Source organism: Odocoileus virginianus, chromosome 2, assembly GCF_023699985.2.
Source record: "Odocoileus virginianus isolate 20LAN1187 ecotype Illinois chromosome 2, Ovbor_1.2, whole genome shotgun sequence".
NCBI lineage: Eukaryota > Metazoa > Chordata > Mammalia > Artiodactyla > Cervidae > Odocoileus > Odocoileus virginianus.
Genome location: NC_069675.1, coordinates 4,273,214 through 4,299,000, shown reverse-complemented (window position 1 = coordinate 4,299,000; position 25,787 = coordinate 4,273,214). Strand labels below are relative to the sequence as shown.

The 25,787-nt window shown below is 35.2% G+C and overlaps 1 protein-coding gene across 6 annotated transcripts in view; it reads left to right on the top strand.

Annotated features, from left to right (window-relative positions):
* The window catches only part of TSGA10 (testis specific 10), an 85,673-nt gene that overhangs the window by 41,049 nt on the left and 18,837 nt on the right, over positions 1 to 25,787 (top strand). For 5 of the 6 annotated variants that reach the window (XM_020902594.2, XM_070474781.1, XM_020902593.2 and 2 more), the window contains 6 exons: positions 9,270 to 9,385; positions 11,644 to 11,798; positions 15,505 to 15,560; positions 16,667 to 16,835; positions 19,159 to 19,269; positions 21,167 to 21,352. In XM_020902594.2, coding sequence (XP_020758253.1) covers positions 9,270 to 9,385; positions 11,644 to 11,798; positions 15,505 to 15,560; positions 16,667 to 16,835; positions 19,159 to 19,269; positions 21,167 to 21,352 — 793 coding nt within the window. The remainder of the gene's footprint in view (positions 1 to 9,269; positions 9,386 to 11,643; positions 11,799 to 15,504; positions 15,561 to 16,666; positions 16,836 to 19,158; positions 19,270 to 21,166; positions 21,353 to 25,787) is intronic. The other variant, XM_070474786.1, reaches the window with a different exon arrangement.

Genomic DNA, 25,787 nt, shown 5'->3' with positions numbered 1-25,787 from the left:
AGTCTGTGGCTTGCCTTTTTATTTTCCTAAGCGTCTTTTAAAGGGGAAATATTTCTGATTAAGTGAAACTTACCGCTTTTTAAAAGTTTATTTCCAGCCTTTGTATTCTTTTAAAGAAATTATTGTCAAACCTAAGGTGAGATTTTTCTCCTGGATTTTCTTCTAGCAGCTTTATAGTTTCAGTTCTTACATTTAAATCTACAATCCATTTCGAGTTAATTTTTGTTTATAGTAGAAGGTGTAGTTCAACATTCACATTTTTTTACATATGAATAGCCAATTGTTCCAGCAGCACTTGTTGAAAAGCTTTCCTTTTTTTTCACTAAATTGTTTTGTAACTTTGTAGAATATCAGTTGTCCATATATGTGAAGGTCTATTTCTTGATTGTCTATTTTGTTTCATGGATCTATTTATATGTCTTGATGCCAGTATAACATTTCCTGATTACTTTTTTAGTCCTCAAATTAGGTACTGGTAGTCCTCTAACTTTGTTCTTTCTTTAAAGTTGTTTTAGATATTCTGGTTCCTTGCATTTTTATTTAATTTTAGAATCAGCTTCATAGTATAAACAGAAAAGCCTTGGGAATTTGGAATTGATGAAAAACCCCTACTCATGAACACTTCCATTTCTTTTTTTTTTTGACCATGCTTAGTGGCTCATGGGATCTTAGTTCCTGGACCAAGGATCGAACCTGGGCCACTACATTGAAAGCAGCAAGTCCTAACCACTGGGCCATTACTAGGGAACTCCTGTCCATTTCTTTATTTAGATCTTTAATTTCTCTCATAATGTTTTATAATTTTCAGTGTATAGATCTTACATTATTTTTGTCAATCTATCCCTAAGCATTTTCTGCTTTTTGATACTGATGTAAATGGAACTTTAAAATTTTACTTTCTGATTTCTTATATATGAAAATACAAATTTTTAAAAATAAAACTTTGTATTATAGAAAAGTTTTAGATTTACAGAAAATTTGTGAAGATAGTTCAGAGTTCCTACATACCTCACACCCAGTTTCCTCTGTTAATAACATTTTGCATTAGTATGGTTTTTTTAAAGCTGATCAGTATTGATACACTCTAATAAAGTCTGTAATTTATTCAGATTTCCTTACTTTCTCCATAATGTCCTTTTTCTGATCCAGGATCCCATACAGGACACCATATTACATTTAGTTGTCTTGTCTCCTTAGGCTTCTCTTGGCTATGAAAGTCTCAGACGTTCCTTGTTTGTGATGACCTTGACAGTTTTGAGGAATACTGATCAGGTATTTTGTAGAATGTCTTCCAATTGGAGTTCGTCTGATGACTTTCTCATGGTTAGACTGGGTTATGTTTTTGAGAGAAAGGTCACAGCAGTAAGGTGCCATTTTTGAGTACACAGATATTCAGGTGTCATGAGTACATCTTATCAATATGATGTATCACTGTTGATTTTGACTTCAGTTGCCTGGCTGAGGTAATGTTTGCCTTTTCCAGAATGTCATATAATTGAAATCATACGGTACATAGCCTTTTCACACTGGCTTCTTTCACTTAGTAATGCGCATTTAAGGTTCATCCATGTGCTTTTCATACCTTGATAGTTCATTTCGTCTTATTGAATAATATTCTATCATATGTATGTACCACAGTGTGTTTATCCATACACCTATTGAAAGTCATCTTGGTTGCTTCTAGTTTTTGGCAATTGTGAATAAAGCTGCTATACACTTTCATGTGCAGGTTTTTGTGTGGACAGAGTTTTTATTTTTTTATTTAAATTTTTATTTTGTCTTCTCCTCACAGTTTGCAGGATCTTAGTTCCCTGAGTAGGTGTTGAACCTGTGCCCTCAGCAGTGAAAATGCAGAGTCCTAACCACTGGGATGCCAGAGAATTCCCAGAGCAGAATTTTTTAGATCAGTTCAGTAAATACCTAGGAGCACAATTGCTGACTCATATAGTAAAACTACATTTAACTTTGTAAGAAACTACCAAATTCTCTTTCAAAGTGAATATACCGTTTTGCATTTCCATTAAAAGGAATGAAGGAGACTTTCTGTCAGCATTTATTATTGTCAAATTTCTGTATTTTAGGCATTAAAATAGGTGTGTAGTGATCTCTTGTCATAATTTGCAATTCTCTGGAGAAGGAAATGGCAACCCACTCCAGTATTCTTGCCTTGAAAATCCCATGGATGGAGGAGCCTGGTGGGCTACAGTCCATGGGGTCGCAGAGAGTCGGACACAACTGAGCGGCTTCACCTTCACCTTCAATGACAGATAATGTGGAATCTCTTCTCATATTGTTGTTTGCCATCTGTGTATGTTTGGTGAGGTGTCTGTTTAGATCTTTAGCCCAGTTTTTCAATTGTTTATCCATTTAGTGTTGAACTTTAAGATTTCTTTATATATTTTGGGTCATGTTTTTATCAGATAAAGTGAAAGAAAGTGAAAGCGTTAGTCACTCAGTCATGTCCGAGCTTTGCAACCCCATGGGCTGTAGCTCACTAGGCTCCTCAGTCTGTGGGATTCACCAAGCATGAATACTGGAGTGGGTTGCCATTTCCTTCTCCAGGGGATCTTCCCAGTTCCGGGGATTGAACCTAGGTCTCCCACATTGTGGGCAGATTCTTTACCATTAAGCTGCCCAGGAAGCCCTCTCAAACACATTCCCCCAGTCTGTGCTTTGTCTTTTTATTTTTTTAATCGTGCGTTTTGCAGAGCAGAAAGTTAAAATTTTGACAGTGTTCAACTTACCAACTTTTTCTTTCATGAATTGTGTTTTTGGTGTAATATTTAAAAACTCTACTAAATCCGAGGGCAAATGTTTTTCTCGTTTTCTTTTAGAAGTTGTATAGTTTAGCATTTGATACTTAAGTTCAGTGATCTGTGTTAATTTTTGTGAAAGCTGTAGTCTGTATCTAGGTTTACTTAATTTTCGTATGGATGCTCTAAAATTGGCATCACTGACTCAGAAGACATGAGTGTGAGCAAACTCTGGGAGACAGTGACTTACAGGGAGGCCTGGCATGCTGCGATTCATGGGATCACAGAGTCGGACACGACTTAGCGACCAAGCAGCTACAAAATTGTCCCAGCGCTTGTTAAAATACTGCCCTTGTGCTATTGTCTCTGCGCCTTTGTCAAAGATCAGTTGCTTATATATGTGTGGGCGCATTTCTGGCTCTCTATTCTACTGGATTAATTTGGTTTTTTTTTTTTTTGCCAACCCATACTGTCTTTTTCCAACTTTGTGAATTATCCAACTTTGTCCTCTTCAGTATTATATTGGCTATTTTGGATCCTTTGTTTCCATGTGGACTTTAGAATCAGCTTGTTAATATCTGTAAAATAGCTTTCTGAGATTACAGCTGGGTTTGCATTGAATCTGTGGATCAAATTGGAAAGAAATGACAACAATCTGGAGAGTTTCAATCCATGAACATGGAATATTTCTCTGTTTATTTAGATCTTGGATTTCTGTCATCAGTGTTTTGCAGTTCTCTTTATATAGTATGTTAATTTTGGAAAGTTCTAGGTCATTGTTACATCAACCATTTCTCATGTTCTTATTCTTTTCTTTTTTTCTCCTTCTGGTATTTCAGTTAGACTCACAATTCTTGGATATTCTGTTCTGTTTTGTTGTTTTTTTTTTCTTCTCTTTGCTTTTCAGTTTGGGAAGTTTTTATTGACCTATTTTTAAGCTCAATGATTTATTCTTGACCATGTCCAATCTACTGATGAACCCATCAAGGGGATTTCAAGGGTCTTGTCATAGTATTATGCTATCATTTTCATTTTATTTTCTCAGAGCTTCCATCTCTCCTCTTCTCTCTCTTTTTTTTTTTTTTTCCATCTCTCTTCTTATGTTATCCACCTATTACTGCATGTTGTCCACTTTTCAGCCATGGTTGAATCTTGCGTTGATCCTTCAGGCTGTTTTTGCTTGACTTTTGGCATGCCTTGTAATTTGTTGAAAGCCAGATATTTTGTTTTGGTTGTTTAGTCGCTAAGTCGGTCTGACTCTTTTGTGACCCCATGAACTGTAGCCTGCAGGCTTGTCTGTCTGTGGGACTCTTCCCAGCACGAATACTGAAGTGGGTTGCCATTTCCTTCTCCAGGGAATCTTAACAACCCAGGGATTGAACCTGAGTCACCTGTATTGCAGGCAGATTCTTTTTAAGCCTGAAGAGGAGCATGTAGGGAAACCTAAAGTAGTCAATGAGAGAAACAAAAACAGGACAATAGAGACATGTAACACCTCTGGCATCTGCAGCTACAACAAACGTTGACCAAAGTTCAACATTTAGAACTTTGCCTTTGCCTTTAGCTTCTTTTCTCAGCTATTTGTAAGGCCTCTTCAGACAACCATTTTTGCCTTTTTGCATTTCTCTTTTCCTGGGAATGGTCTTGATCACTGCTTCCTATACAGTGTCACAAACCTCAGTCCATAGTTCTTCAGGCACTCTATTAGATCTAATATCTTGAATCTATTTGTCACGTCCACTGTATAATCATAAGGGATTTGATTTAGGTCATACCTGAATGATCTAGTGGTTTTCTTGACATTCTTCAATTTAAGTCTGAATTTTGCAATAAGGATTTTTTGAATTTTGCAACAACCCACTTAGAATGGGCTAAAGACCTTAACAAACATCTCATCAAAGAAGTTATAGAGATGTCAAATAAGTATATAAAAAGATGCAACACATCATATATCATCTGGAAATGCAAATTAAAACAAGATATTAAAACATAGCTATTAGAATGGCCAAAATCAGAATCACAACAAATACTGGTAAGAATGTAGATCAACAGGAGCTGATGGGAATTCAAAGTGTCACAGCCACTTTGTAAAGCTATTTGGCAGTTTCATACAAAACTAAACATGCACTTACCGTATGATCCACCAATCATGCTTATTGATATTTACCCAAAGGAGTTGAAAACGTTATGAACACACAGAAACCTACACATAGTGTTTGTAGCAGCTCTAATCATAATTGCCCAAATTGGGAAGCAACCAAAATCTATAATAGGACTCTGAGCTAGAGATGGCAACTGTATGTCATATCCCATATTAATGTCATACTGAGAACCTTCACTATATGATTTCTGGCCAGACAAATTACCTGTCAAGACGTTTTCCAAAATTACTCTAAAAATCTATCATTTGGTTCTGCTTATGTCATTTTGTGAAGGAAGAGTTCTATTCTGTGCACTGAGTTTTATAATAGGTACAGATTTCTCATTTTGAATTTTAAGTCTTAGAGTCATTCTGAGGTAGCAAAGCATAAATTTCAGTCTCTGCTCTCAAACTTGCTTGTAATTTTATTTGGTAAAATGCTGAATGGAAACTATATAAAGCCATCACTATACCTTGTAGCTTGATTTATGAGTGCTGTCATCTGTAGAATTTTCTGTTTCACTAGTTTGAGTTTCTTTGGAAAATCTACTTAATTATAAATAATTATCTATGAAAGCATTATTTTGAGCGTCTCCGAATGAGTATTTCTTTAGAACTGGGCAAAGTGTGTACAACTGAGCACTAGTGGAGAGTGCAGTTTGAGAACCAAACAGTAATTTGTTTTGAGAATAAGACCATAAAGAGGAATCAGGAGAATCGCATGCTATGCCAGAACCCTGATTTTTAACACCTACTGAGGGTGCACAGGGGAGTTGGTTTTAAGCTCCAAAATAACCATTGGAAAAAAAGTACATCAGGTAGTTTATAATCTAAGCCCCTTTGGGCTTTGGTCTAAAAACCTCCTAACATATCTTGAATGAGTTTTCTGACATTGGAGGGCCTGTTAGAAGAGTCTGCAAAAGAAGATACCAGCTTTATTTCTGAAGTTTCTGTTTCTTGAATGTCTGTTTTCATTGTGGGTTTATGGGTCAGTCTTAAAAGTCTGATTTGAGAACTTCTAATTGTGCATGCAGTTTTCCATTTTCCTTTTTCCTATTAGATGTATTCTTGAGTTATACAGGGATCTTATGGCAATTTTGGAAAATATGCAGCTTCAGTATAGTTTAACAGGATAAGGATGGCCACAGTGTACAGCGGAAGATTTTGTCACATCCTCTGCCTGTATTTCGAGGACTCATTCATTATCATATGAATTAACACACTTATTGTATTTATGGCTCTTATATTAGCATGTATTTTCAAGAATATTTTTATTAAAGTATGGTTGATTTACAATACTGTGTTAGTTTCAGGTATACAGTATAGTGATTCAATTACATAAATATATGTTACTTTTCAGATTCCTTTCTCATATAGGTTATTGCAGAATATTGAGTATAGTTCCCTGTGTGATACAGTAGGTCCTTATTGGTTACCAGTTTTATATATAGTGGTGTGTATATTTAATCCCAGCCTCCTAATTTACCTTATCCCACCCATCTTTCCCCTTTGGTAATCCTAAGCTTATTTTCTGTGTCTGTGAGTCTCTTTCTGTTTTGTAAATAAGTCCATTTGTGTCTTTTTTAAAATTCCACATATAAGCAATATCAGATATTTTTCTTTCTCTGGCTTACTTTACTTAGTATGATAATCTCTAGGCCCATTCGTATTGCTGCAAAAGGCATTATTTTATTTTTTTTATGGCTGAGTGATATTGCATTGTATATATACACACATCTTCATCTATTGCTGGACATTTAGGTTGCTTCTGCGTTCTGGCCATTGTAAAGTGTTGCAGTGAACATTGGGATGCAAGTATCTCTTCAAAGTATGATTTTCCCTGGATATATGCCTAGGAGCGGGATTGCTGGATCATATAGTAACTTGGTAGCCCTGTTTTTAGTTTTTTTAGGAACCTCCATACTGTTTTCCATAGAGGATGTATACCAGTTTACATCCCACCAACAATGGAGAAAGCACTGGCACCCCACTCCAGTACTCTTGTCTGGAAAATCCCATGGACGGAGGAGCCTGGTGGGCTGCAGTCCATGGGGTCGCGCAGAGTCGGACACGACTGAGCGACTTCACTTTCACTTTTCACTTTCATGCATTGGAGAAGGAAATGGCAACCCACTCCAGTGTTCTTGCCTGGAGAATCCCAGGGATGGAGGAGCCTTGGTAGGCTGCCGTCTATGGGGTTGCACAGAGTTGGACACGACTGAAGCGACTTAGCAGCAGCAGCAACAATGTAATAGGGTTCATCTTTCTCCACACCCTCTCCAGCATTAATTATTTGTAGACTTTTTGGTGATGGCCATTCTGACTGGTTTGACATGATACCTGGTTGTAGTTTCGATTTGCATTTCTCTAATAATTAAAAGTGTTGAGCATCTTTTCATATACCTGTTGGCCATCTGTATGTCTGCTTTAGAGAAGTGTCTATTTAGATATTCTGCCTAGTTTTTTATTGCATTGTTGATGTAGAAATCTTGTCTCCCTTTAAGTCCTTTTACCCTCCCCCATTTACTAGATACAGATTTGTTTTTTGCTCTACCCATGATTTACATTCCCTTAAAGCTGGTTTTCATGTTTTTCATTGATATTTCTTTAGCATAATCATGTGTTATATGAGCCATTGTTTTTTTGAATATTGTGTTTGTTCTTTCCTGGAATCCCTATTAGGTAAATATTGGACCTCCTCATTCTGTTGTTTATGTCTCCTGAACTTTCCTTTGTATTTGTTCTGTCTTTGTTTGTTTGTTTGTTTTTTGTGTGTTTTTTTGTTCTGTCTTTTTATCTGTGCTCTATTATAGATAATTTCCCCTGATTTGGCTTTTTTTTCTAGCTTACTAATTGTCTCTTTAGCTGTATCTGTTTTGTTCTTAAACTTGTCATTTGATGTCATTTAAAATTTTTATTTAAATGCTCTTAGTTTAATTTCCTGAAGTTCTCGTTGGTTCTTTTTAAAATCTGCTGGCTCTTTTTATTATGTATTTTTATTACACTTTTTATGTATTAGTATTTAAAATTATTTTAAAATTTCTGTTTAATAAGGCTATAATCTGAAGTTCTTTGAGATCTAATTTAGTTTGTGTGTCTTTTGACTCCCACTACGTTTGGGATGTTTCTTAGAATGTTTTTAAGATTGAATTGTGAGCTCATTTTTTAAAAATTTATTTTCAATTGAAAGATAATTACAATATTGTGTTGGTTTGTGAGCTTATTTTCAACAAACTCTTGTCTGGGGTTTAGTTTGTGCCTGAGTTGAAGTCATGTCCCTCCAGTAAACTTTTGTGTGTATTTCCACCAAGTTTTCTAGATTATATTACTGTCCTGGAATCAGATTTTATTTTGATTTCTTATCTTGAGATTGAGATTTCCCAACGAAGATGTTAGTTATTTTTGTTACCCTGCCTTAGCAATGTTTGGCAAGCTGATTTCCTCTAGTCTGGCCTCTCCACTAATAGTGTAGCTCTTAGTGGCTTTATGTGGGGGATCTTATTTCTAAAACTTGTGTTGCAGACATTTCTGTGGCCTCATCTTCTGTTTCTGAGTTAGAAGACAAGACTCTAGGCTACTGAGACAGGTAAACCCAACCATATCTAATATAACATCAGTTCATAGTCTTATTACTCTGATTTGACACCAAAGGACTTCTCTTAGAGATTGTTCTGAGTTTTGCTATACATTTTAAAGGATGCTTCTTACATCTTCTTTAGTATGTGTGTTTTGTGGTGAGAGTACTTTCAGATTATCTAGCTTCCATATTTCCAGAAATTATGGTCTGTCTACTTATTTGTTTATTGACTATGAATTGCATGAGAGCAGGGTCCCTGCCCATCTAGTTCACCATAGTGCCTGCTACATACTTTTTTTGTGTGTGTGTGGATTCAGTGAAATACTGTTCATTATAGATTTATTTATGCTAATGAAAACCTGAAATGAACCCAAATGTCTAATATTAGGGGAGTACTTAAGTAAATGGTTATATTTACTTGAAAGCAAATGGCTGTTGCTCATATAAAGCTTTTCAGTAGAAAATCATCCTTTGAAGGGCTAAATTATAAGACTGAAAAGTGTTAAAGATTGAGTATAGGTGAAAAAAATCTGAACTCAAGTTTGAATTTAGATTATGGTAACTTTATGCAAAGCAAAAAAGTACTAATGAATACTATAGTTGTTTATGTTACCGTGGTAGATTGAGGATCCCCTTTTACCCTTTATATTTCCAACCTCCTATAGTGTGTTTTTATAATGAAAATACTAAGAAGAAAAAATGTGCATTAGTTTTCTTTAAAGTTCTTAGATTTAAATACACTAAAAAGTTGATAAAACATAAAATTTCAGAATTAGTTTTATTATTAAAATGTTTACAGACTTTTATATGAAAACACAGAGAAAGATCTTTCTGATACTCAGCGACACCTTGCTAAGAAAAAATATGAGCTACAGCTTACTCAGGAGAAAATTATGTGCTTGGATGAAAAAATTGGTGAGTTTTTTCCTGATGTTTCTTTTTGTTTTTTAAGTCTGGAAAAAAAAGTTTTCTTCTCTTCAGTTATAACATAGAGAAACTTAGAAATAGACCCTTAAGTTAAAAGTTTTTAGTCAAAAATCATGAGAAAATTATTTTTCTTTGATAGTAAAATGTTTTACTTAAACTTAGATCCATAAATACTTAGACATGGCTTCATATTTTTCAATGAAGGAATAGCTAAACAAAGCAGCAGTACTTTGTAAATTTATCATGATCAATTTTAAATTTACAAGCTTTTATATTATATTATGTCATGCCCATAGCTGTTGTAATGAAATGTATTACATATATACTATTTTTGCTAGAAAGTATACATAGATTTGGATATATCCATAGTTCATTTGAGTTTATAGAGAAAATTATTTTTATGAAGTCTCTTATTATTGTTTCTTACCAGTGTTCTTTATGAAAATATGGTCATAACTTAATCTTCTTGTAACTTTAAATTAAAATTTTGGTCAGGACAATAAAAACAGTCATTTTAAAACTGAATAAGATTTTTAAGATTTGCTATTATGCAGATCAAAAATATCTGACATAAGCAATTAGGTGAGTGGGGTGCTTTTTACTGAGACAGAAAGTATTAGAAGAAAATATAAAAGGAGAATATTGAAGAACTCAGTTTTGGATTTTAAGTTCAAGTAAAAATGTAGGGTAAGTAGGTAAATAGATAAGTTAGTATCTCAGAAGAGAAATCTAAGCTAAAGATATACATTTAGGACACATCAGCATGTAAATGATATTTTAAAACCGTGAAATCACCTAGGGAAAATGTAGAGAATGAGGAGAAGAGGATCCAGGACTGAGTAAGAAGAAGCCAAAGAAGTAGGAAGAAAACCCAGAAGTGAGTGTCATTTGGGGAGGCAAGAGAGCAATGTGTTTTAGAAAGGAGGATATGATCAATTGTCAGATACTTTCAAGAAGCAAAATAAGATGAGAATGAAAATATATTGATTGAATTAACACATTGGAGTTTTTGGAAACATGGGTCCCCCAAAAGTTTGAATTATAGTGTTAGATGAAAAAGATGGAGTAGTCTGAGGAATGATTAGGAATGAAATGGTAGAGACAGGAGAGAACAGAAGTCAAACAGAAGTTTGGCTGTTAAGAATAGCAGAAAAATGGGGTGGTAGCATAAATGGGATGTGGGGTTAACTTTTTTTTTAAGGTAGGAGATCCTAGAATTGGCTTACAATTTGTTTTCTGCCAATGGGAATGAACTCAGATATCAGAACACCCAAAACAAGTGGTTTGCCTAGAAAAGAAACAGGATACATCCCTTTTGTATACATCACCCTCTTGTGATATGGAATTCCACTCTCAGTGCTGCACTGGGTGGCCCTTGGCAGTCGTTAACCTAGAGGTCTAGTCACACCAAGTTTCTTTGGGTAGAGATGGTCTAGACCAGTGCTCCTCAAACTTCAGGAGAGCTAAGCTCACTGGAGCCAGGCTCCTCGGAGTAGGATATGCCAGGGCTTTTGTATCTTTCCCAGGGTGCTTGTTGAAACATAAATTGCTCTGCCCACTCAGAATTTCTAATTCAGTAGGTCTAGGACGGGACCTAAGGATTTGTATTTCTAACAAGTTCCCAGGTGATGCTGATGGTTCTGGTTGAAAAACCACAATTTGAAAACCACCTTTCTATACCAATTATACAGGACTTCAACACTGACACTGGCATTCCAGCAAACTTACAAAGCAAATCAGACTTCCTGGGATGATTTTTTTCTAGGAATGTTTATAACAGTGCTGTAGAGAAAATCAGAATATTAGAAGATATTTGACTCCGATGATGACTTAACTGAATATATTTTAAGATCTGGTAGTTACCAATTTATATGCAATAGTGATTTGAAGCTAAAGGAAGGTGAAATTAGAAGAGAAAAAAAATAAACATTCCATGTACTTTCTCCACACACCTTCCCCTCTCCCACCACACATTCTACTTTGAGAACTTGTTATATAGAACTTTTCTTTGCTGTTCTAATTCAAATGTGTTAATTGTGCTTTTTCATTTATAAGTCATTTAGAATGATTAATCTTCATTTTTAATCACTAACAACAAAAGCCATTTTAAAATTTGGGATAGAGTATTTTATCTTTAGTCACTGAATATAGTATAGGAGTATTTACTTAGAAAAGTACTTCACTCTGCTTGAACTGGAAAAATTTTTATCTTTTTTAAAACAATGCCTTTATGATTACACATTTAGATAATTTTACAAGACAAAGTATTGCCCAACGAGAAGAAATCAGCATTCTTGGTGCAACCCTCAATGATTTGGCTAAAGAAAAGGAATGCCTGCAAGCATGTTTGGATAAAAAATCTGAGAATATTGCGTCCCTTGGAGAGAGTTTGGCAATGAAAGTATGTTCTGAGAACTGTGATTTAAAAGAAATGTTTGAACTTGAATCTGAATAAAATAATAGGATTTTCCCAACTTTTTTTCCTTAGAGAAGTGAAACTTTAAAATCTGATTTTGAAATATTTCAGGATAGTCTTAGGAAATATGTGTTCAAATTCACTAGCTAATATTTTTAAATAAATTTTTCTAGCATCAATTTCTGATCAACTTTTACTAACAATAACTAATTCAAACATCTCAAAATGTAAAGCATAATTTAAAAAAAGCAGTGAGACTGATTTCTTTTTAAAAGCACAGCAGAACTTATATTTTCAAGTAGCCACCTTGGGAGGCAATATATGTCATTAAATACAATGAAGTTTATATTCAAAATTAGGATCATGTTTTTCCATCATCATCAGCCTTTGAGAGTGGATCATATGGAACTGGTAAAAAAATTGGGTGATAAACTTCATTCCACAGTTTTGTTGTTCAGACAACGACAAATAAAGGTGTTTTGAAATAATGACCGCCTTTCTAGCTCATAAACTGATTCTGAAGGCAATTCCTAAACTGTTTTCTACAAATGTCTTAAGCAAAGGGAGCTTCACTGGCTTAGGGTCTTTCCCCTCTGTAAGGGCACTAACTTAGAGGGTCTTTCCCTCTAAGGGAACTAACCCATTCACTCATCCATCCATCCATCCATCCGACAAACATTTATTGACATGTACCGGTATTACGTTAGAAACTGAGTGGGCATACCTTCCAAAGGCCTGTGGTATAATTCAAAGCAAGATAAAGAAAGATGCTGTTATGATGGAATATGCCAAGCACCATAATGGCACATGCACAATGTATGAGTGAAGTTTGGCAGAAACACCTGATTCAGGCCAGGGGTTGGATTAGGGGAGGAAGAATATCTAGGAAGCCTTCCACACAGTGATGGTGCTTATACTGCCCTGAAAGATGACTAGAAATTAGCCAGGAAAAGATTTAGAGAAAGGAGTGATCCAGAATGATAGAGCGCTCTTCAGAGAAAAGGTGATCCAAACAAGTAGAGCAACTTATATGGAAGCCCAGTGGCTTTCATCAGAGAATTTGGTGAGATTTCTTGACATTTTAGTATGTCCAGAGAATAGAGTGCAAGGAAGGGAGTACGGGGGCATGAAGACAGGTAAAAGATAAGATGGGATAGATGAGCAACAAGTCAGAAATGCGTGAGATGTTCAGTTTAGATACCATCATCATGGATGTAGAAGATCATTGAAATCATGTAAATGAATTGTTACAATTAGATCTTTTAAGCATTATCCTGTCATTTGTTAATCCATGTAAAAAGTGGGTTGTAGGGAAATGAGAGTAGTGACAGGACACTAGTTAGGAGTAAAGTGATAAGAACTGTATTAAAAGTGACAGTGTCCATGAGAGAAACAGACGGCTCTGTTTAGGAAGTAAGACTGACAGGATGTGCTTTCTGACTTAGGAGCCCAATGACTAGTTCCTGTGTGTGAAGTAGGAGACACAGGACACAGAGCAAGCTTAGTGAGGAAGGTTATCAACATGCCTTTGTGACATGAGTTGAATCTTGTATTTTAAGGTTTGCAGAGAAAATTGAAGTTAATAGATTTGGATATCATGAGCATAATTGAAGTTATCAAAGTACATGAGATAGTAAATTTTGGCTTAACTGGAAAAGTCTGATTAATTTCACGTCTTCCACTCTGCTAACTGTACCAATATTATCTTCTCCTTCACAAAGAATATTGAGTTGCAAGTCCATTTCAAAATTGAGTATTATATAGGATTATGAATGTAAACACATCCATCCTATGTAGGGAAAAGTGTTACACATTCAAAAGAGGAAATGTTCTATACAGTGATATTTCAGAGCTGAATTTATAATACCTTTCAGTGAAAAATAGTAGTTTTATTAGTTTAATCTGAAGATTACATTGGAAAAGTAATTACTATGGAAAAGTCTGTATTATAGTGAATAAAGTGAATTTGGTCTGGTAATCATAGTTTTTTAAAATTTGTTCTACTACTTGATACCAATTAAAGTTAGAAAATTCAATAGCAAGTTCACAGACTTTTGAATCATAAAAGTCAGAATTATTTGTATAAAATTTTAGTTTGTTTCTTTTTTCTAAGTAGATATATGACCACCCTGTCCACGTTGAATTTTTAACAATTGACTTGAATCTATGTCTCTGATTGGACAAATATATTGAGATTGTACAAGGATTATCAAGTTGATAATGATATAAATTTTTAAAAATGGTACTATTAGGGTCACATTAACAGAAAAATAGTCTAGGAGGATATATTATTGGATTCTATACAGTAATTTTGTTTGCCTGGAATACTTTTGCAGTATTTTTAGAGAATCTTTCAAGGAATTTCTGTTGATGAAAGAGAGATCTTTTTAGGCCTATAAGCCATGTTTAAATCTTAACCAAGTAACAGCTGTCAGAAATACTAGAAATTCAGTTAGCTTTTCAGAATTTATTTAGAAGTGTGTTAAATTGTATTTCCAAAGCATTTGTAAATATTCCGTAGTAAGCAGTATTTTCTCTTTGTTTTTCCTCTATTGGCTGTGATTCTTTAAGGGGTTTAACAGTTTTGCTAATGGATATTTTAACCATACTTCAGTATCCATTATGGCCAGATATGGAATCTGTGCCATTCTGTCAGAAAACAGAATGGGAAACCAGAGCTAAAAACACCCTAGAGAGGAACACATGAGTAAGGAAGGATCATACACACACACACACACACACACACACACACACACACACACAGAGTTGTCTCTGATGATGGGAACAGCACTCATTGGGAACTACAGGTTTAATTTTCATCTTGTTACTTGGTTACTAGGATTTGAAAATTTTAAAGGCAAAGTGAAATCTGGTTATTTTAGTGGAAGAATAATTTTTCTATTTTTTAAGGACTTAATGTCAGTGCTAAGTGTCTATGTGTAGTATCTCTTACTAGTTCCAGGATCAGCTAGTTTTTAAAGGACGACATCTGGAAATGGTATTGATGGCATTAAGATATTCCCCCTCATCTCAGTCTTGATTGATTCCACTAATCCTACTCCCTCTCCACACCCTTGAAAAAGAAAAATAGAAATAATTTATTTCTTACACTTTTGCTCTAGGCCTGCTTACTAGCTTACACCTAAAATTAATAGTATACTTCTATAAGTAATCCCACTGTAACAGCTTTTTCAAGGTGATGTTGATGACTGATATATATGGTGTACTTTGTCAAGATCATTATTCTTAATAACTAAATTTAATTTTACATGATTCACTTGCCTGGGTTTTATAACATGAAGAAGTAAGGAAGTAAATCAGTCCTATTTCCAGTAGAGAACCCAGTGCCAAATCATTGGGTTTCCTCCAAAAACAGAGTGCTTAGGGGTTCTTTATGTTGCTGGGTGACTGCACAAAACATTTTTTAATGGTATTTGGTGTGATGATCTCATATCAATATACCTAAGTATAGTCTTTGTTTTAGAGAGCACAATCAATTGTTTTTATCCAGTACAGATACTCACATTGATAAATTAAGCATTAGTTTTAAAGCGTAGCAAGAGTAGAACACAAGTGTTTAAAAACAACTGTAAATCAAAAAGGAGGTGGGAAATTCTTCTAATATATTCACTTTTAACAGAAATAACAGTTTAAGATAATTTTGTATTTAATACGTATATTATTTTTCAAGGAAAAGACCATTTCAGGCATGAAGAATATCATTGCTGAGATGGAACAGGCATCAAGGTAAATCACTTACTCAAAAATTTGATCACTTATTGGGGGGCAAAGTACTATGTTAGGTACAAAGATAGAAACAAGGGGCTTAGTGTTAGGTATAAGATGCTAGCTCTCTAATGTTGAAAGGAGGCCTGAGTCTGTTTGAGGAAGTAAAGGGAAGATCTGGTATTTGCCACAGGTAGGAAAGAGAAGAGCATTCAAGATAGAAAGAGTAGCAAAGAGCCATAGAGAACCACAGGTGGGGTTCAAAAGTCTCTGGAATGACAAGTAGGTGAATATGTTGGAACCCAAAGCGTAAGGGGAGAAACGAAGGAGAGGCTTGGCAGACATGCAGAGGCCTGTGATACAGACAGATGAGCCTGTGGGCAGTGAGAAATCGTGAAAGGCTGGTGAGATGTTCTTTGTCAGAGAGATTACACAGGCTGAATAGGTGATGAGAGACTGGCCTTAGGAGGTTGAGGGACAGGGGTGTGATGTTTGTGAGGGAGGGAATCTAGGAAAATGCCAAATGCTAGTGATGAATACTAGACATGATGAACCTACATGGAAAAAGATTTTTCTTTGACTTTGAAGAGTTTCCAAGACCTTCTTGTAGTTATGTCTAGTAAGCAGTCAAATATGAGTCTAGAGTGTAAGGGATGGCCTCTAGAGGCTGAGGCAGGGGTGGTCATTTCAGAGTTGTCTGAGTGTAGACAGGGTTGGGAGCCTCGGATATGAATAGGAACTGTCAGAGAGAAAGGGCTGGCATGAGAAGAATCAGAGGCTAAGGGTGAAGCCCTGAGAACTACTCATGTTTACGACGGCAGAGGAAGAGGAGCATCTAGCATCTGGAGGTAGGGCAATGACTTTCTTACACTTGAGCATCAGAGGTTTTGAATCTGTAACAAATCATTGACTACTGTGTGTATTTATTTGGCGTCTTTTTCATAGTGTAATGTTGGCAACACAGAGAAATTTCAATGCACTATCTTTGCAGTATTTATTCCTGCAAATTTAAATATGTTTTAAACTTTTTAAATGTTTTCACGCTGTCTATCTTCTGTCTCATGAAAATTTGTTATTCTGTTTTGGTAAAATGTCTCTTCTCATGTACTGCCTGATTTGTGGAATAGACAGTCTACTGAAGCCCTCATTATGTGTGAACAAGACATTTCCAGAATGCGCCGGCAGTTGGATGAGACAAATGATGAGCTGGCTCAAATAGCCAGGGAGAGGGACATCTTGGCTCATGAGAATGACAATCTCCAAGAACAGTTTGCTAAAGCTAAACAAGAAAACCAGGTATACTTGTTCCTAGAATCTTTTTCTCTGAGAAAGATATGTTTCTTCTGAGCTACAGCCCTCATTTCATTTCATAGAAAAGCTCAGGCTTTGGAACTAGCCATTTTTAAAATCTTTATTACACAGAAAATAAATGAAATTTTCAAACATACAGTTAAATATTAGAGAATAGGGGTGTACCATTTGTATTAAATCTTAGGAAGTACTTCCTTAGTGAAGGGTAAATATTGGAATAAACTAGCAAATGAAGATAACCTTCAGAAATGGTTAAGAAAAGAGTAGGTTTATTTGATGGACTATTTGCTCTTAATATGAGTATATTGACCATGGCACGTTATTTGGTTCTCTTTAGCACTGTGATTCTTTTTAGGAAAATTTCCCTTATAATTAGTTCATCTCTAAGCCAGTACAGTTCAGTTTTATCAAGAGCTCTCACTACCAGTATCACTTTTAATTTTATCATTAGAAAATTTTCCTTGAAAACTTTCTTCCCCCATTGAAATTCTTTAATACAAATGATTTCCTTCACTTTGCTGTCACTCTCAATGTGTTTAGTTTGCATCATAAAAGTCTGTATTTTTAAACTGTTAAATAATTTAATTTACATAATCAGATATAAAGATGCCAAGCTTTGTTAATTATTAAAAAGTTGTTTGAGGTGTTAAGGTAGTTTTTTCAAAAGTTAATGAACACTGGGATCCTGGAACAGAAAAAGGACATTCCATAAAAATGGAAGGAATAGGAATAAAATATGGACTTCAGTTAATAATTATCAACATTGGTTCATGAATTGTGACATGTAGTATACTAATATAAGATGTTAATAATAGAGAAAACTGAGTATAGCCTATATGGGCACTCTCTATACCATTTTAATAACTTTTCTATAAATCAAAACTTTTAAAATAAAGTTTAATTTTTAAAAGTTAATAGCAATAAAAACAAGAGATGTGAACTTATAGAATCTACTTTTGTATGCTCTATTTACCGCTAAAGCAAATAGGCTAAAGCTAACTGTAACTAATATTTATGAAAATTAGATGAAAAGCTCTCATCTTTACCATGCAGTTATATGCTGTTAACATTTTTTTTTTTTTACTGATTTTCAATATACTTTAAAAATTTTATACTGTCTTTTACATGAACTTTTTAATGTAGCTGGGATAAAACCACATACCACTTTACATCATGCTTTGTTCTACATGAGAAGACAACAGAGTGAAGTATTTAAGACTCACATGAGTGCAAGTCCCCCCTCCTGGCTGTGTGATCATATCAACTGTAAAAATGGAGAGTAGATGAGAATATGCCTGGCAAGAACTTAGAGCATCTAGCATTATCACTTGATAAATATTTTGTAACTGTTATTAGCTTACTATAACATCATAGTTGTTTGTTATACCTTAATAAACATGTTTCATAATCAGAAGAAAATTATTACCATAACAGTATACAAATGTTCAAGAGTAAATTTTTCCTATGTTTGGGTCATAGGGCCCAAATGTAGAAGATGGACTCCTCTGTGTTGTTAAAAAACCCTATCATAGAAGATTTGGAAAACAGAAACCTTAAAATAATTTCTCACTCAATACCACGATTTTAAACAAATTGAGATGTTTTTAGTGTATAATCCTGATTTTTTCAAATATGCATTAACATTTTTCTCTGTTATTAAAAATTTTTCCAAACTTTTTCATGAATGCATAATGTTTTGTGTGGTCCCACTAGGTGGATACTGTATTTATTGCATCATTCACCTAATGAATAAATATTGTCACAGAGCAAATAATTCCTTAGTAAAAATTCCTTTTCATTAGATTTTATAGATTTGCTTTCAAATGGAATCAAACGCTTATGAGGTGTCATTTTTAAATTAAGAAAACTTCTGAGTGGACATGATATAGTGAATACCCATGTATCCATCTCTTACCTTTAACAAAAACCAACGTATTTGTCTTTCTTGTTTTTATGAGCTTTTAAAAATGTCTCAATACATCACCAGGTAGAAGATCACAGATTTGCTTTCCTCAAATTTACATTTATTCCAATAGTACATAAAAATGTACATTCCTTGCCATATCTTTGATTGCTAGTAAATTTTAACTTTAAGTATTATCTGTTTGTGATTCCTTTTTTGTGAATTGTGTTTGGGTTCTTTGTCCACTTACTGTTTGGACTCCTGTGTTTTCTCGCTGTTTTTATATGAGATTTATGTATTAAGTATATTAATTTTCTTTATCATATTGTAAATATTTAAATATTTATGGTGGTTTTGATGTAGAAAAATTTTCAGTTTTTTGTAAAATCTGTCTTTTTCTCATAGGCACTGTCTAAGAAACTGAATGATACTCATAATGAACTTAGTGACATTAAACAGAAGGTTCAAGACACTAATCTGGAGGTTAATAAACTGAAGAATATATTAAAGTCTGAAGTACGTATACATTTATTTTCCCTTTGGCCCAAGATAGCTGAATTTGCACAAGAGCCATTGATTGATTGCACTCATAGGAATGGCTGCATCAAGTGCATTTCTTTAATGCATAGCATATTCTAATGTTGACAATTGTGTGTTAACTATATATTTAGAAGGTTACCAATATCCAGAAAGGTAACTCAAGAATGTACCCCTTTTGTTTTGCCACTTAACCATTTTAGATAAGTAGAACCCTCCTAACTGGATGGAGGACAAGGGGCCAGAATCAGCATGGGCTCACTTATATTTGGAAATGGTAATTGACAATTACAAACCTTTGACAGAAGAGGCTTCACCTGATTGTGTAGCAAATCAGAACTGATCACTCTGTTGCGGGACCATCTATTTCTTAGGGCCAGAGGGCAATGGCTGTCTTCTCCATTTCTCTGTCAGTAACCAGTTGACATAAAGCTGTAGGGCAGTTTTAAAAGAATGATATACAGTAAGTGCTACAGAAAGTTAAAGAGAGTAAAAATTGATGTGAGTAAAATTCAGTTTATGTATACTGTACCATGTATCTCCCAAGTACACACTCTGTACACAACTGTTATTTTTAGTACAGTAATAGGAGACACACATCTGATTCCTACTGGCACATTGGGAATATCTGACTCTTAAAAGCCAATACAGTAGATTAGTATGTTAACTTAATCAACAGACTTGGCACAGATCCTTCATATTGGTCAAGGTACCATTAGACCACAAGGTGGCGATATTAACTGAATTCCAACCAATCTCATGATTAATCATATTTGTGAGAACTTAAATCTTGATTTGAAAGTCTTATATAATTAGAGGTGTTGTTTATTGTAATTTTGGCAATAAATGTAGCCCGTGTTTCTAAACTGTTTACTAACAAGTAGGAGAGAAAGAGATCAAGGGTCTTTTAAATTACTTATCAGAATTATAAATAAGTTTTTAGAATGAGTTAGTCAAACCATACTATTAAAATAATTTTTCAAATGTATTTTGTAAAAGTAGCTTCATAATTATTACTCAACATAGTCTATTGTTTGTGGAGCTGATTGTTTTCTTTTAGAAATAAGCTCCTACTTTGGTCAGTCTATAGGGTCTAACAATGTGTTTCTTATTGTATGCCCAGTATATTCATGCGTGTGTATTTGGTGGGCTTCCCTGGTAGCCAACTCATAGGTTCTAATAATGTGGTTCTATATTGTACGCCCAGTATATACCTGAATGTATATGTATGAATAGTGTTATCAGCATAGGTTTCATATTTTACTTCTGAGCAACTTCAGGCAAGTTGTTAGAACAGAGAGCAAAAGTGAGTCATAGAACAGCCTGTGGTGGAGAAGATTAAGGCTTGGGTTATGAATGAAAGGCAGGAACCAGATAGGAAATACACCAAACCCAGAGATTTATCAGAAGCTGATGCTTAAGATATGCAAGCGGTCAGAAGCTCTGTAGTCACAGTACCACCCAAAAGAGCAGCTGGAACCCCGAAATACATAGATACAAAAGGTCAGGTCAAGGCAGAAACTCAGAAACCAGACCAGCAAGTAGTCAGCAAGCAGATAAAGAGGCAATGAGGAGTTTTGTTTAAACAAAAGCAAATGTAAAAACATATTCATTGAGGTCTGGAAGATAAGAGTAAAACCATAACCTTACTAGAGTGTGTGTGACTCAGGAACCAGGGCAGATCCTTGGCCCACTCCCTTTTGTTAATTATTGACCAATTTTCTAAATTGAGAGTATAGACAGGATTCCTTGAGGTTATGCTATAGATGGTCCTCTTGACAAGTAAATTCCTAGTGACCTGACAAATAATGTTTAATTTGCATCATATGTTTAACATTTTACTCTTTTAAAGTAACACATAAGATTTACTTTTTAGGAATCTGAGAACAGGCAAATGATGGACCAACTCCGAAAAGCCAACGAAGATGCTGAAAACTGGGAAAATAAGGCCCGTCAGGCAGAGGCAGATAACAATACCCTCAAATTAGAACTGATCACTGCTGAGGCAGAGGGGAACAGATTAAAAGAAAAAGTAGATGCCCTCAATAGAGAGGTCGAGCAGGTAAGTTTGGGAAAATATGCTTGTTGTACATCCGGCATCATATTTAAAAGAGTTTTGTTTAGCTTCCCATAAATTAAGTGTATAACAAACACTTAGGTTATCTAAGTATACTGTGAATTGTAGTCTCTCTGTTAAGTTTTCTCCACACTGTTTCTCTAATCTCTTACCTAAGTTAGAAAGTTAAGTCGCTCAGTCATGTCCAGCTCTTTGCAACCCCGTGAACTGTAGCCCACCAGGCTCCTCCATCCATGGGATTCTCCAGGCAAGAATACTGGAGTGGCTTGCCATTTCCTTCTCCAGGGGATCTTCTTGACCCAGGGATCGAACCCAGTTCTCCTGCATTGCGGGCAGATGCTTTAACCTCTGAGCCACCAGGAAGGCCATCTCTTACCTAACCTGCAACTATTAATAATCTTTAGCATTTAAAAAAATTAGAAACTATTTCAAGCATATAAAAACAGTGTCCTCCCCAAAAGTAATATAAAAGACCCACATAAGCCCATGTCCAAGGTTGAAGAATGCTAACATTTTGCCATTTTTATAAAGAATATATTTATCATTTAAATAAAGTGTCTCTTTATTTAAAGAAACAAAACATTGCAGACCCAGCTCCACATCCTTTTCCTCCCCCGCTCTTGTGGTTGGTGTGTACAACTTTGATGTCAGTGTATAACTCTCTTGCATGTTTGTACTTTATCTACATTCCTGTCACCCACAAATGATGTATAATGTTTTGTGTGCTTTGAGTTTTGGGGAATTTCCCTGTTTTTTAAAAAAATCTATTAGGATCTAGCTGCTTAACAATGCTGCGTTGGTCTCTGCCGTCCAGCAGAGTGACCCAGCCATGCACACACATGGACCCGCCCTTCTGTGGACTTCCTTCCCGTTTAGGCCACCACAGAGCCCTGAGTAGCGCTCCCTGCGCCGTGCAGTAGGTTCTCAGTAGTTACCCATGTCACACATAGTCTCAGTATGTGTCAATCCAATCTCCCAGTTCATCCTATCTCCCCCTTCTCCCCCTTGGCACGTATGTTGTTTTCTTTACATGTTTTCTTTCTGTGTCTCTGTTTCTCCTTTGTAAATATGACTGTCTGTACCAATTTTTTTTTTCAGATCCCACCTATGTATGTTAATATATATTTGTTTTTCTCTTTCTGACTTACTTTGCTCTATAATAGGCTCTAGGTTCATCCACTTCATTAGAACTAACTCAAATGTGTTCTTCTTTATAGCTGAGTAGTATTCCATTGTAATATATGTACCACATCTTCTTTATCCATTTCTCTGTCAATGGACACTTAGGTTGCTTCCATGTCCTGGTTATTATAAATAGTGCTGCAGTGAACGGTGGGGTGCATGTATCTTTTGGAATTATGATTTTATCTGGATATACGCCCAGGAGTGGGATTGCTGGATCTTATGGTAGCTCTATTTTTAGTTTTTAAAGGAACACCCAACCTGTTTTTCATAGTGGCTGTACCAATTTATCGAGACATTCCCACCAACAGCGTAGGAGGGCTCGTTTTTCTCTGCACTCTCTACAACATTTATTGTTTATAGATTTTTTTGATGATGGCTATTCTGACAGGTATGAGGTGATACCTCATTGTAGTTTTGATATGCGTCTCCTTAATAATTAGTAATGTTGAACATCTTTTTCATGTGCTTTTTAGCCGTGTCTTCTCTGGGAAAATGTCTATTTAGATCATCCACCCACTTTTTGATTGGGTTAATTGACTTTTTTTTTTTAATATTGAGCTGCATGAACTTCTATATTTTGGAGATTAATCCTTTGTTGGTTGCTTTGTTTGCAAGTATTTCCTCCCATTCTGAGGGTTGTCTTTTTGTTTTTGTTGATGGTTTCTGTTGCTGTGCAAAAGCTTTTAAGTTTATTTAGCTATTACTTGTTTACTTTTTATTTTCACTATTCTAGGAGGTGGATTGAAAAAGATCTTGCTGCAATTTATGTCAAAGAGTTATGTTTTTCACCAAGAGTTTTATAGTATCTGGCCTTACATTTAGATCTTTAACCCATCTTGAGTTTACTTTTGTCTATGGTGTTAAGTGTTCTAATTTCATTCTTTTACATGTAGCTGTCCAGTTTTAACTTCCTGTTTTAAATTTCATAGATTTCTTTTATTTTTTTCTTTTCTTCTCCTTCCTTTCAATTTGCTTCTTTTTCCAGTTTCCTAAGGTGGAAGCTTAGATTACTGACTTTAGATCTTCTTTTTCTAATAAATGCATTCACTGCTACAAATTTCCTTTAGCTACTGCTTTCACTGCATGCCACTAATTTTGATAAGTTATATTTTACTTTAGTTAAAATATCAAAATATTTCTCTTGAAATTTCTTTTCTGAGCCATGTGTTATTTAGAAGTGTGTTGTTTAATCTCCACATATTTGGGGATTTTCCAGTTACCTTTCTGTTATTGATTTCCAGTTCAATTTTACTGCGGTTGGAGAGCATACTTAGTATGATTTATATTTTTAAAAATTTGTTAGGCTGGGACTTTCCTGGCAGTCCAGTGGTTGGGACTTCACCTTCCAAAGTGCAGGGAGTGTGGACTCAGTCTCTGTTCCAGGAGCTCAGATCCCACATGGCCCAGAGCCAAAAAACTAAAGCATAAAAAAAAGCATCAATATTGTCACAAGTTCAATAAAGACTTTAAAAATGGTCGATATCAAAGAAAATCTTTAAAAAAAATTTTTAATGTATGTTTTGTAGCCCATATGTAGTCCCAGTTCAGTTCAGTTCAGTTCAGTCTCTCAGTTGTGTCTGACTCTGCAACCCCATAAACCACAGTACACCAGGACTCCCTGTCCTGGCATATGTAGTCTACTTAGAGAATATGTAGTCTACTTAGAGAATATTCCACGTGAGCTTTAGAAGAATGTGCATTCTGCTATTGTTGAATGAAGTTTCTAGAACTGTCAGTTCCAGCGATTGGTACTGTCCAATTCAACTGTGTGGTTACTCATTTTCTGCCTGCTAGATCGGTCAGTTGCTGATAGGAGCATGATGTCGTCTCCAGCTGTAGTTGTGGACTTATGTGTCTCTCCTTGCCACGCTATCATTTCTTCCTTTATGTGTGTTGACATGTTATGTTGTTAGGTGCATATACTTTATAGGTTGTTATGTTTGGTGAATTAAGCTTTTTATCATTATTTAATGTCTCCTCTTTATCTCTGGTAAGTTCCCTTGCTCTGAATCAGCTTGTTTAAAATTAATTAACTACTCCAGCCTTCCTTTGATTTGTGTTTGCATCTTTATATTAAAGTGAGTTTCTTCGGATAACCAGCTCAGGTTGGGTACATGAGACAAGTGCTCGGGCCTGGTGCACTGGGAAGACCCAGAGGGATCGGGTGGAGAGGGAGGTGGGAGGGGGGACTGGGATGGGGAATACATGTAAATCCAGGGCTAATTCATATCAATGTATAACAAAAACTACTGTAATGATAAAAAAAAAAAAAAAAAAAAAAAAATAAAGTGAGTTTCTTGTAAATACATATAGTTGAGTTTTGTTTTTTCCCCATTCTGACATCCTGATGTCCATTCACATTTGCAATGATTATAGATATAGTTGGGTTAATAATTATCATATTTGTGACTGTTTTCTATTCATTGCCCTTTTTTTATGTTTCTTTTTTGTCTTTCCCTCCTTATTGCTTTTCTGGTTTTAGTTGAGTGTCTTTTATGATTATATTTTATCTCCTAAATTAACATATCAATATACTTCTTTTTTTAAACTTTTAAAGTGGTTACCCTACAATTTTCAGTATACACTTATGACTAAGTCTGCATTTTTAAATAGCACTATGTGACTGTAGGAATAGTGCAGGTGTCTTTAATGTTGTATTTGAAATTCCTCTCTCCCATCCTTTATAACATTACTGTCCATCAGTTTACTTATCCAAGAGCTATAATCACTGAATAAATTCTTGCTATTGTGTTGAGCCAACTGTTATCTAGTAAATTAGTTAAAAATAAGAAAAATAAAAGATTTTATTTTATCTTCACTCATTCTGTCTCTAATGTCCTTCCACTATTTGTGTAGATATGAGTTTCTCACATATGTTATGTAACTTATTTGAAAATCTTTTCTCAACTTTTCTTCCAAGGAAAATCTACTAACAACACAACCCAGGGATCGAACCTGGGTCTCCTGCATTGCAAGCAGATTCTTTACTGTCTAAGCCACCAAGGGAGCCCATGACCACCATCAGTTCAGTTCAGTTCAGTTCAGTCCCTCAGTCGTGTCTGACCCTTTGTGACACCATGGACTGCAGCACGTCAGGCCTCCCTGTCCATCACCAACTCCCAGAATTGACCCAAACTTAGGCCCATTGAGTCGGTGATGACATCCAACCACCTCATCCTCTGTCATCCCCTTCTCCTCCCACCTTCAATCTTTTCCAACATCAGGATCTTTTCAA